Genomic DNA, 12,719 nt, shown 5'->3' on the forward strand with positions numbered 1-12,719 from the left:
AGCACAGCGCCCCCGTGCGGCCGCACGCGACTGACGGCCGCCACCGACACCGGGCAGAGGCCGGGAAAAGGCTCCAGATGTTTTTATTTAAAGAGCAGGAACTTAAACATTCTCAGGTTTTTTAGCAAGTTAAATAAAATATAGTGTAAATATCAGCTGTCATATTTTTTACTTGTCTACATACAGCTTATTGAGAAACTTTATATACTTTACAGCGTAATCAGGTGTCAAAATGCCTGATCTCTGCCTTCAAAAGCAATAGATTGTATAAAATATTGTGATATCAAAAAAAGTGCCAGTATAATGTACAAAAAATATTTTTACAGTAATTCAATGTCTAAAAGTCAGATTAAATGCATCTGATATTCATGGTAAATCATCTCTCACAAGGAACTGATGGATAAATTGCTGAGCTTTCCTCTTCTCAGCTATGTCAGGCGTGGGATGTCCAGGAGGAGGTCGGAGTAACAAGCCACCAAATACACTGGCTGCAGGGAAAAGCCACACAGACACATAGTGAGAGCCCAGTGGTAGCAGCAGGATATCACGGGGCATTCCACCAACCCCAATCCCAGGAAAGGGTGCCTGGCTTTGGAATGAGGTAGAATAATGCTGATGATCCCCATAGCTCTGGGTCACTTTCCCAGGCTCCTGCTTTTCTATGTACTATTCACTTAAAATAAAAGGTTCAAAGCAGTACAAGCCATGACTGCACTCGGGTATTAAGTGTTTTATTGCCCTAACTGTGCAGCCCCCTGAATAGAGGGTTATTTTGCTTGCCTTACCAAGAATATTCACATCCAAATGGTTTTTCCCTGAATTCTTCAGTAGTTCTCGTAGAAATGCCATCAGATATTCAAATACATTTTTATGGCACACTGGTAGGTCAGAGATAATCTGAGGAGGGAAAACGCCAACGTTTATATTGCAGACACAGCAGTGGCTTCCAGCTGCACCTGCTCCCAACATCCCCCTGTCTGCAGGTGCCAACAGCTCTTCATAACCCAGAAGCACCAGTTCCAGATCCTTTCTATTAACAGATGATTAAGTTACTGAGAGCAAAACCCAGTGACTGGGTTTAGCAGAGGACAGTTTGCCTCCTCTCCCTCTGGAATTGGAGCTGGTCCCTCAGGGAAGCCAGCAATACCTGGCAGCTCAGCCCGTAGTTGCTGGCACTCTCCAGACAGGAGCTGTAGAACCTGCAGCAGATGACAGGCTCGGGCAGGCTCTCCAGGAAGAGCAGCAGGGCCTCTGCCACTGAGTGGTTGCTGCCCACTGATCCAAACATGGTTAAGGAAGAGCACAGCACGATCTAGGCTGGTCCTATTTCTGCCAAAAAATGAATGAACTTTTGGTTAGGTGTCCCAGAACTCTGTCTACAGCTCACAGCTTTGGGTTAATCCCCTGGCCTCCACACAAGCTGTTGCTGTTGGCAGTCGGACACTTGTGTAACTCACTGACATTGCCAGGACTCAACAGAGGCTTTCGGGGCGATGGCTCGAAGCCACGAGGAAATGCAGAGCTCAGTTACCCCAGGAGGAGAGACAGCAACTTAAAAACCTCTCTCAATTTTGGTCACTCTGGCATAGTGAGCCCTCCTGGACATCAGTCTAAAAGGATACGGAAAGTATCATACATTCCCTTGTCCAAACAGTCTCGGATTTGCTCAAATTCGGATCTGAGGCCTGGCTGCTGAAACAGATCCTCCTGCAAAGACAAGCCTTTATCAGTCCAAGGAAAATAGAAGAATTTTGAGTAAATAGAACAATGTACTTATAATCTGCCTGGAAAATCTTTCCAAATTGGTGGTTATCACCCAAGTTTCAGCACAAACAGCTCTAGGAAGGCTGTGGCACTGCAGTGAGAGCAGTGCAGGAGGACACTGCTGATGCCTGGACACATAGACACAGTCACCAGCACCAAACACTACAGCCTGGGGCATCGGGATCACTTATCTCTCATGGCCTTTGACCAAACACACTCAGCTCGCAGTGATTGGTATTACCAGTATCTTCTTCAAAACTTAACCTAATGCAAACATCTCATTCTGTGTTTCCAGTGCCAACCTGCTGGGAAGCGTTGCGATTCAAGTGATCCACCATCATCCACAGCTCTTTTGGGATGTCTGTAGGCTTTTCATCTTGGGCAGGATCATCACTCATGTCTACTGGCATCAGGGTCTGAGGGAGGGCAGTGTGGGCAGGAAGGAGACAAACAAAACGTAGCTAGCCAAGTTCTTATTCAACTTGGCAAAAATACTTCACAAAGCTTATACCTGAGAACTGAAACTTTTTAATAAAAATAGGCAGGCCTTAGCATCTAGTTTTAATGCTCTTGTGTGTTTGGAAGGGAATCTTGTCTTTAACTCACAAGTTTCCGAATGGATTCTGCTGACATGTCCTGGATTGGTTCCCTCATGTAACACAGTGTATGGATGGGAGACCCAAAGCAACTTGGCAAATAGTTGCCTGTTACGGAGAGAAAATAATCTTTCCCTCTGACAAGATGTAAGACTAAGATATCTTCAAGTTTTTCCTCTCCAGAGTTTAAGCGAGTAGCTGTTGATTTATTAACAAACACCTCCAGCTCAACTGTGATCTCAGCATCTGCCAGATGATAAAAAACCCAGACTCAGTTACAACCAGTATTAAACCAACAGCCTGCAAACAGGCACAGCACTCTCAGAAGTGTAGAGGAAACTAAGCCAGAAGGGGACAATATTAACATGAGACAAACAAGGAGGAGCTCACCTGAGAGCAAGAAGCCCTTACTGGGATTAGCAGTCAGCCACTCCTTGCAGTAGGTTTCCTCATCTGGTTTGCTGATAAATTCGAACTGGCAGGGCACTTGGCCATTGCGGATTGTAAACCTCTCTACGTGCAGCTGCATGTATTTAACATCCTTGAAATGGATCTAGAAACAAATATCAGTCAACATCATCAGCCGATTCCACCTTGCTGAGCAGCAATTCCTGTCCTATGGTTTAATTATTAAGCAGCAAGACAACTAGATTAACCCCTTGCTCCCACATCCCATCTCTTCCAGGACTGCATAGGATCACACTTGCTTACTCTGAATGCCGAAGTCCTTTGCATCAGTGGGCCCTTTAAAACAAATGCTCCCCTCAAATAACTACAATAAAATTGAGAACAAGATAGCTGTAGCCTCAAGTGTCTCCTAGGCTTATCTTTATAGTCCCAACACACAAAGCAAACGCTGGTTTGTGACCTTCTCCAGATCCTTATGATTTTACATTCTATGTTTGAAAGCACAAGTCAGAGCAAGGGTCACAAACCACCTTTTTACTTTCTCTCTTCCCACCTCAGGGAATGACACACCCTGTGTTTCAGCCTTGGACTGTGAATGGAATTCACTGGCATCTAAACAGGAACAAAGATTCCCGGGGCTTGTAAACAGAGAGCAGCTGAAAGTCAAAATATTCTACTTTTTGGAACCAGACCCCAGGGCCTAGAATCCATCTTCTACTGCTGGGGTCTAGGGTTTCTCAGTTCCTTCAGGGAGTGCTGGCACATGACCATGCCCTACCTCTCTGCAGGACAGTGTCACCGAGGGAATGTTGGCATTCTCCAGCTTATCCAGGGAGCGGACTATTTCCTCAAAGGCTTTTCGATAGAGCTCCTCATTCACAACCTTCACCTGAAAAGGACACACACTGCAACAGCTAGCATTTGTTGTGCCTCTGCAGAACAGCTGGAACACAGCTGGAAACATGGGAAGTAATTTGATTTTAGCAGCACACTGGAGTATACAACACAGGGAATGGGCAGAGCTGCTTGGAGCACTAATCTCCAAGATCTTCTCATGATCCAACAGTAAAGGACCTTGCCATACCAGCAAGAGTCACTCAGTCAGTACTAGATTAACCTTTTATTTTTTCCCCTCAGAAGAAATCAGAAGTTTGACAACACACTACTGTGTTCCCAAAGAACACCAACAGATACTCAGGCCTCGTCCATCTTAACTGCAGTATCATTTACACAACCCTTGCTTACTATGATCAACAATCCCATCTCCATATATGATCCAGCCCACCTTTCAAGCCATTGTTTTCTGCGAATGCCATAAAAGCAGGAGAGAGAAATCAGCACCCAGGGGATGAGGTCAGCAGAGTTACTTCATCCAGCATTGACATACTTACCCCAATATCAAACACAGAGCTCACTGGCTTGTGGTCACTGAGCTTCAGAGCCATGTGGCTGCGATAGCTCAGCTGGGCAATGTTCTGCCCTTTCCAGAGTATTCGATCACACCACGCTGGAACACGACACTTCTCACTAAAACAGAGGGAAAAATCACCGTTTCCAGGCACAGTTCAAGTGCAGTAACAACACGGGGCAGAACACTGCTTGCCCAGAGATCAGGGTTTCCTGCCATGGCCTGGAGCTCATTCTCTATCAAAGTGTGTTTTTAACAATTTCTTTACATAGATATAAAAAGCTTGAGTTTCTACTATAAGGTATCTCCAGTGCACGCTTTACTTCCTACTTCTTCAAAGGTGCAAGATACAATTAATGTACAAAGCAATACTCAGGTATTTTTGACCATAAGAGCCATGAAAAATAAAAACTCAGGCTCTACATTTAAAGTTTGCATTTATTGTTTTCACTGACAGCTGCACAGATTTAATTTCTGCACTTGCAACTGAAGTTCCTGGTTTGCTAAGACTAGAGGAGCTGCTCTGTGTATAGAGCATTACAAGAAAGATGGTTCTCGTAGGCTTTTGAAGAACAGCACAGCTGACTCCATGTCAACCCTGACTGGTCTCACCTGAACAGGTACAGGAGAGATCAGCAAAAATGAGATCCTAAAAATTTTGCTTGGGAAAAAAACCAACAAACTAGACAAAAGAGAATTTAACTGGCTAAAAGGATTAATTAACTTTGTACACCTCTAAGAGGAAACCTAATAGGATTATTACTGGGAAAAAAATATTGGGAATATCTGACAAATAGTTGTGGGAGAAAAACAACGTAAATAGACAAAAACAGGAGATGAATTTTGGAGCGAAGGGAGACAACCAGAAATAATCTCAGAACTGTTCCTATTTACAGCATTAGACCTGCAATTTTTTTTAGCCTTGTTTTTACTTCCCTCAGTGATAAGACCAGCCATTTGTAGCATCACAATCACTGTACCTTGTGTCCCAGTCATCACAGCCAGCATCATACTTGTATGTTGGCTGGAAAGAGATCTCTCCCTCTGTGAAGCCTTCAAAGGCTGCATTTGCCTTCATTTGCCTCTTCAGCTACAAAAGAAGAAAAGATGAAAACTTTAATTTTAGAGAAGCTCAAGCACAATTTCCATATGGAGTAAAAAGGAGACACTGAGCACAGAAAAGGCCAAGGAGTTGTGTGGTTTGTACCAAGCAGCCTTAACACCATGTGCAGGTAGGTGAGACATCAGTACCTGGTCATACTGGCAAAGCTCTAGAAATGCTTTCTCCTCTACAAGCTGCTTCACTTTTGCCACATCCAGTTCCTCCAGCCGATAATTGAGGTCCCCCAGCCATAGGATCACACTGAAAGAGAACATACACCAGAATGTGCAGAGGCCTGAAGCTGCCCCAGAGTGCAGCTGGCCGTGGGCAGCAGCTCCACTATGCAGCTCTGGGGCTCTCCCCATCACAACCCCTCTGATGAGAGCAGCCATAGCTGCTCTTATCAGGAATAACAAGAGTGAAAACTTGAAAGAGAAGCTACCGTTTCTATTTCTGATGTTATTAATCACTGTTCTGCATGTTTGTCACTATCTCTTAATAACTGGCGCTGTTATTATTCCATGGTGACTGAATTCCACAGCTGGGGAAGTCAGTGCTTATTCCTGCCCCATTCCCACTCCAGGCTTGAGAATAAAACAAGGCTTGGGAGAGCATAAGGCGACAAGCAACCTGTCAGAACTATGTGGGTGAGCCCTGTCCAAACCAGGTAAAGCATTTCCAGCTCTTCCAGCTGATGTTATGCCACTGAGCCCCCCTCCTCGTCCCTGGCACATTCACAAGGTGCTCCCTTGCACATGCCATAATTCCCACAGCCAGATGGGAAGCATACTCGTGTTTGCCAATAGTGAGAGGGGGCAAATTTGGATCCGACTGGCAGAACTGCATCCGAGAGCAGATGTCTTTGAAGTCCTGGTTCCTCCGCTCATATTCCTCCGTGTGAGCTGCGAGGTGAGAATTCACAATGCACATGCTGGTGTTATGGAATTTAAACCTGATGGCAACACCACCTTTGTTACCCTGAAAGATAAAGACAAAGACATTGGTCAGAAGCTTCTACACTGCAGATGAGTTACGAGCACTGGACAAGCCAGAAGACTTTGAGACAGACTGTTTATTCCAGAGGAAGGAATAGGCTGAAAATCCTAATTAGTGATTACTGCATTGAACATTAGCAAGCACCTGGCAGTCCCTCTTGCAGTGCCCTGAGCTGGCATGGGGATAGGACTATCTGCTTCTAGAGGCAGCCACAGCCTTAGCTGGAGGAATAACCGTTGCATCCAAGGAGAGGGGCTCTTCCAAATCTCACCCCTTCTCATGCAGTTACCATTCTTACCATCCTCCCCATGATTCCAGTTCCCACAGTCTCAGCTTCTACCTCAGAGATGTTCAAAGCAAGGTCTGCCTTCACATACAACAGGAGCATGATCCCCACCAGACGCACAAGTTTCACCTGAAAAACAGACCCTGGTCCATTCAATGCTGTAATGGAAGAAGTTTTGCTGAGAGAAGGCACATTGCCCCCCATCCATAACATGGGTCACCAAAAAGAAAGTTTCAAGATCATCCAGTGCACCAGCAGGGCTCACAGTGCACAGGCCCTCAGCAGCACAGCCCAGGAAGGACCTGGGAGCAACATCAGTAAAGGAAGTTGAAGCCCAAAGCAAGAGCCACAGCACATGCATAAGCCCATGGAAGGAGCTTCCCTTCAACAGCAGAGACAAGAGATGAAGCAGACCTGTAGAGCAGGAGCTAAAACATAAGCAGTATTCCTAACAAAATACCTTCACAATTCATTCCCCCATGCATCGTAGGCAGGCATGGAAGAAGGTACAAAATTTCCTATTCTCCTTCCCCAAGACAGCAGAAGCTCCCTTTGAGTGGGGAAGCCTGGCTCTGTTTCCCATCCTGCCCCTGCCTCAGCACCCTGCACAGAAACACTACCTATAGAACATGCAGAGCCTCTGGAAGACACAGTCACTGACAACAAGAGAAAGCAGAGGGAAAAGAGGCCCAAGTGGAAAATTACTCCACACTCAAACCTCCCCAAAAGCCACATTTACCTTTGCATATTTGGCATCTGGGTGAAGACTATCAGTTACAGCTTTAAACCATTCTTCTTCCTTCGGTGTGTCATTGAAAAAGAAGGCTTCTTTAGTCAGATCAAGCTCCTGGAAACTGTGTTAGAGAAAGGAACCCATGGATGCATGCATTTGTTTGTAACTGTCCAACCCCTGAAGAACTAAATCAGCTTATACTCACTAAATTTATACCTGAAAACTCAAATTCAGTTATATTGATTGTAGATGTATGTTAAATGTAAAGCTAAACTACTGTCATTATTACATCAAATGGCATTAAGGATTTTGTAACTCTGAGAGGCCAAACGCTACCAGACCACCAGCCCTTACCAGCTGTGGACACACCCACCCCGGAGCCGTGCAATGCACTACAGCAGTGTCAACATTCCTGTGGTGTCCTGGCTGAACTCCTCTGTGGGACAGATCCACCAGCACAGTCCAGATTTGTGAGGATGGGCCAGGGATAGACACTCACCCCACGCAGTAAATGTCAGGAGGGTCAGCATCACACCTCAGCCAAGGCTGGAGGCTCTCCATGGGCGACTGACCATTCACATTGTATGTCCCGACAAAAACCCTGCAAAGACAGTGACAGAATCCCAGAGCTGCAAACTGCAGAGCCCAGGAAATAGCACTGCTATTAACCAGGTAAATAATGTTCCATATAACTAACCTGTTGCCAGGGAAAATTAAGAAACGTGACAAAGTTTAAGTCCCTAAAATGATTTAGCTACAGCTGCACCTTTACAGACACATTTTTACAGAAGGACACATTGTTATACACAAAGTATTAAAGAAATAACAAAAATAAGACGGTATCTGTGCAGTAGCAGTTTGAAATTATAAATTCACAGAATGAAATGCATAAAACAATTTCAAACACAGTAAAGTTTTGGTCCTAATTATATATTTCACTCAAGCTCTTTCTTACGAGCTTATTGGAACAACTACATGGATAAGCAGTGGACAAAAATGGAGAGGGAGAAGGCTGGAGTGTGCAGAGCTGATGCATTTCCAGACACAAATAAGCACAGAAAAAAGTGATTTCCAAAAGGCCATTTCCTCCACAAGAACCATGAGGCAAGTCTTGACAGAGACATGAATGAAATTCTGCTCTGCTCATGCCTAAACGTGGAAGGAAAACTATTCTGGAAAGTATGGATCATACTTTTCTACAGAAATTCCTGTTTGTGGGGACACAGGATGGACTAGATGAGTTATTCTGACAGTCTATGCTAAGTTACAACCCACAAAAGTAAGTTCTTCTCAGGAACGATCATTACCTGTAGTTCCGGATGTGTGTGTAGGAGTCCTCCATTTGTACAAGCTGAGATTTAATGATAGTATCTCTTAGTCCAAACTTTGGTTCTGATAAGATTGAGGCCTTGTTCGAAGCCATGACACGGGAGGCCCGAACCTGTTCAGTTCTCACTTCAGGCTTGAGTTTGTTTTGCCTGCAAATGAAAGCAAAACTGCAGATGAAGCCCAGGCTATCCCCACACCCTAACTAGCACATTTCTGCCACTGAGGCCTTAATTCAAATTTTTCTGTCTGTTCACTAAAGACAGATAACATTTGGGATAAGCCAAGAAGACTGAAAAGAGCATTTCTTAGCAGGGTTGAAATCTCCAGACAAAACCAGTTTAACTAACTGAAACAACAAATGGTTTTCACCATCTTGCTGCAGCCTGTTGACACAGAGCAGGCCTTACTCACACCTGGAAAATGAAACAAAACCTGTACATCTTCCCTGCTTACTGGAGCAAGGAGAGGGAAATCTCATCTCCCTCTGCCTCTGCTCAGCCCTTCTGACCTCAGCCAGAAAATGAAGAACTGTGTTTGTTTGTAAAGCCTTCTGGTGGATATCTTCCAGCTCTGCCCAGAGTGGGTGGAGGTAGAGGTGGTTTTACTTTGTGTCTCCTGGCTCTGCAAACTCCTTTTGCAAAGGAATAATGCCACAGCTTGGGAATTCCCACCAGCAATTGGATGGTATAAATTTAAGGTCAGCAACCTGCATACCAGTGCCAAGGACAGCACATGGACAGACTCTGAATTATATGCATCAGGGTCCACAAAGTCCTGGGAACTGGAAAATGAAACTGTAACATTTTAAGAGTGTATCTATGAGACACAGTGGCTGTAAGCCAAAGCTCTCTGAATTCAAAATAAACAGTGCTAGCAGGTCCCGTCCCACTAAACAGCCAAAATATGCCCAAACAGGGGACTGACAGTATTGTCTCTGAGGGAGTGGAATGAAATTTCCACTAATGTTTTGACAGCATGCTTATGCTGAACTTTTTTCTCTCTTAACTAGAACCTGCAGATTCTCATCTCAAAAAGTTGCCAGCTTCTGCTCTGACCCCCTCACCTCTGTGCACTGACCCACCACAGCCACCAGCAGATGGAACTGCTAACATGGCCACAGGATTGCTGCAGCGGGTGAGTGCAGAGCTCACCCACTGGCACCAGGGACACTCCCTTCCCTTTCCCTCAGTGTCCAGGAAACCCACATCACCAGAAAAACCCATATCACCAAGAAGCTCAAAGAGCTCTCTGTACATTCTGATTCTTTCTCTAGACATCAAAGCACCAACCATTTACCAAACCCAGTTCATTCCATCCTTACACAATCACCCAGGATCCAGAAGGCTGGTGGTCTCTGTGTTTACTGTCACTATACTGAGACCCTGTGAGGAGGGAGGCACAACTAAACCAGCACAGAAATGTGGCCACCACTTTTACTCCTCACTTGACCTTCCACAAGGAGTTGCTGATGTGCACAGCTCACTTCAGCTGCAGCACCAAACCTGAACACGACAGAGACGCTGTACCTGGGAGCGCTTCTATCACTGCTGTCGTGGCTGCAGCTCTGACTGACTGCAGCTTTTCTTCCATTTTGTTTGACACCTTCAGAGCCAACCGCTTCTGGAAAAAAAAAAAAACAAAAAGTTTCACTTTAACCACAAAGTGTTCTTCAATTTATCAACATGCTTATGTAAACACTGGCAAAAATCTGTGGGCAGAAAATAATTTAGATTTGTGTGGAAAAACAAAGTACCCCACAGTCTCTCTTTCAGCTATCTGACAGATTTAGCTTACTCTGACCCAACTGTTTTGTGATGATGCAGCTTCCCCTGCAGAGGAAGAAATGACAGGAGCCACAGAGAGCAGCAGAACCACTGTCTGCTGTGGGAGCACTTGCTGCTGGCTCTCCTTTACCGCTAAGCTGAAGCAGGACTTAGCAGCACAAAATCCAGGGCTTTATCCCAGGAATCTGAAAAATGTATGTTAATAGCAGATTTTTCCTTTCTGAAGCAAGACAGGAAGTACAAAGAAAGGGGGAAAAAAGGGGAAACAAACACACCACACAGTAGCATTTAAAGGGTTTCTACCTATATGTAAATACCCAGCAAGGCACAGGTGTCTCCCCCCTCAAGACACCTCAAGGGCCGTACAGAGTCACACCACGGACCCACTGAACCTCAGCAGAAACACCTGCCTCAATGCAAACTGCACACTCCTAAAAGAATAACAGGGCTGCTACCACACAAATCAAACTAACCACAGGAGTGACACTAAACACATCACACTACCTTAGCAAAATTTGACCAGTCTTTCAGCATTTTGTTTCAGTTACAATATTCTGCTCCTACAAGTTGCAAAATAACAGTTAAAAAAGAGGATTCCAGGGAAGGTCTCTGTGTTTAAGATGCAAAACCAGCAATCTTAAAATCATGCTCCTTACCACACAAATCTAATGATGAGGTAGAAATTGTTAAGATTGTTGGTTTCTAGGCATTCAGCTGAGCTTCTTCTTCAGTGAACACAGCCCAGAAAAAATTAAGATGTTATTGCTGTCACAGAACATTCTGCAGAACAAGAGCGCAAAACAGAAATAGAACTTGCAGTAGTTCACCCGGCCCTTGGGATACAAACCAGCTGGCAAGAAGTGGCCAAATTCTCAGCCTGGAAAACCTCTTCTGCCCAAGAGCCCTCTGAGAATAGACTGTGTAAGAGGATTTATCAGTGCCTGGATGCAGAAGAGCATGTGACTGAAACCTCACTGCAGATCACACAGCTCAAGTCAAGCAGAATTGACCAGGAGCACACAGAGATGCACTGGGAAGTATGGGCCTGGGGACCTGGGACACAGCAGTTTCTCCATGGGCATTACTCAATTACTACTCCTTGGACCTCTGCAAGCTCTCCCGATAACAGCCATGCAACATCCCCTTGAGAGTGAGTGACAGGAACCAACCTGAATCTTCACCTCAGTGGACACTGGTTACTTTTGTGCCAAGAGCAGATTCCCAGGCTTTATTACCCACATGGGTCCATGCCACTCGCCAGTATGCAGAAGGCATTATTGCAGAATGGAAAGACGTGTGAGCCTGCTGCTGACACAACTGCTACATGATCCAAAGATCGGAGTTATACATCACATCATGCATTTTAGCCTCGTGGGCGGAAATCAGCTTTAGGTAGCAACCTCCTAAGAAAGAGATTAGCTTTGGAAGAGGGCTGTTTTCTTTAGATAAATTTATATCTAGCCACAGATTTCTGTAGTCAGAGGAATCTATATGGTAACACTCTGAAGTGGAATAATGACCTTGTTCAATAATTGAACTGAGCACAGAAATACAGAGGAACATGCAGAGATTACAGGAGGTCTCAATTGCACAGGATTTGTAGTTAAATGATATTCAAGCAGTAATAAAGGCATTAATGTTAAAAATGTGCAGTGACATTATAGTATTGTTCTACAGCAGGAAAATGTATCATATCTCCTGGATAAAACAGGATTCATGCTTAGCGTCCAAAGGGGAGAATTAAATTAGCCTTCATGCAAGAGAGCAGCCCAGCCTAAACGCAGCAGGGTACAGCAAAATGCCAACATTCAGGTTTTGAATCCCACACTGACTTCCAGGAACTGCTGTAGCTCTGAATCTTCTCACACGCGCGCTCTTCAAAGCGGGAAACGCCACCAAGCACCGTGAGCGGCGGGGCCGGTGCAGCCCGCGCCCACCCACGGAGGAGGCGGCGGGAGAGCGCGGCCTGCCCGGCAGAGGCGACCCGGGCGCACGGGGTGAGCACCGGGCGGCAAAGCCGCCGGAGTCCCGGCAGCCAGCGCCCGGCAGCAGCTCCGCGCCCGCTGCCCGCGACGGAGCGGCCCCGAAGCGCCGCCGGAGCAGCCGGAGCCGCGACGGAGCTGCCCCTCCGCCTCCCTCCCGCCCGCCGCCGCGCCGCGGAGCTCCGGGAGCGCCGGGCGGGCGGTCAGCCCCGCCCCAGCCCCGGCCTCACTTCCCGGGACAGACGCCGGCCGGGCAGCACGGTCCCCCCACCCGCCCCAGCGGGTCCCCGCGCTCACCTCGGCGGGCCCGCCCGCCCGCGGACATCGCCGC

General features: G+C 46.2%; 1 protein-coding gene across 3 annotated transcripts in view; it reads right to left on the bottom strand.

Annotated features, from left to right (window-relative positions):
• Positions 1-66: 66 nt before the first annotated feature.
• The window catches only part of INPP5B (inositol polyphosphate-5-phosphatase B), a 15,619-nt gene continuing 2,966 nt past the window's right edge, over positions 67-12,719 (bottom strand). For 2 of the 3 annotated variants that reach the window (XM_042015814.1, XM_042015816.1), the window contains 17 exons: positions 10,149-10,242; positions 8,601-8,771; positions 7,793-7,894; positions 7,300-7,414; positions 6,573-6,689; positions 6,069-6,256; positions 5,428-5,539; positions 5,157-5,266; positions 4,160-4,295; positions 3,547-3,657; positions 2,751-2,913; positions 2,371-2,606; positions 2,067-2,180; positions 1,623-1,707; positions 1,148-1,275; positions 786-897; positions 67-488 (listed from right to left, as the gene is read on the bottom strand). In XM_042015814.1, the coding sequence (XP_041871748.1) occupies positions 367-488; positions 786-897; positions 1,148-1,275; positions 1,623-1,707; positions 2,067-2,180; positions 2,371-2,606; positions 2,751-2,913; positions 3,547-3,657; positions 4,160-4,295; positions 5,157-5,266; positions 5,428-5,539; positions 6,069-6,256; positions 6,573-6,689; positions 7,300-7,414; positions 7,793-7,894; positions 8,601-8,771; positions 10,149-10,242 (2,216 nt within the window). In that variant the 3' untranslated portion in view covers positions 67-366. Of the gene's footprint in view, positions 489-785; positions 898-1,147; positions 1,276-1,622; positions 1,708-2,066; positions 2,181-2,370; positions 2,607-2,750; positions 2,914-3,546; positions 3,658-4,159; positions 4,296-5,156; positions 5,267-5,427; positions 5,540-6,068; positions 6,257-6,572; positions 6,690-7,299; positions 7,415-7,792; positions 7,895-8,600; positions 8,772-10,148; positions 10,243-12,685; positions 12,714-12,719 lie in introns of those variants that run through there. The other variant, XM_042015817.1, reaches the window with a different exon arrangement.

This window comes from Corvus kubaryi, unplaced genomic scaffold, assembly GCF_017639235.1.
Source record: "Corvus kubaryi isolate FWS band 111438036 unplaced genomic scaffold, C.kubaryi_AGA036_p1.0 split3-37304, whole genome shotgun sequence".
NCBI classification, from domain to species: Eukaryota; Metazoa; Chordata; class Aves; order Passeriformes; family Corvidae; genus Corvus; species Corvus kubaryi.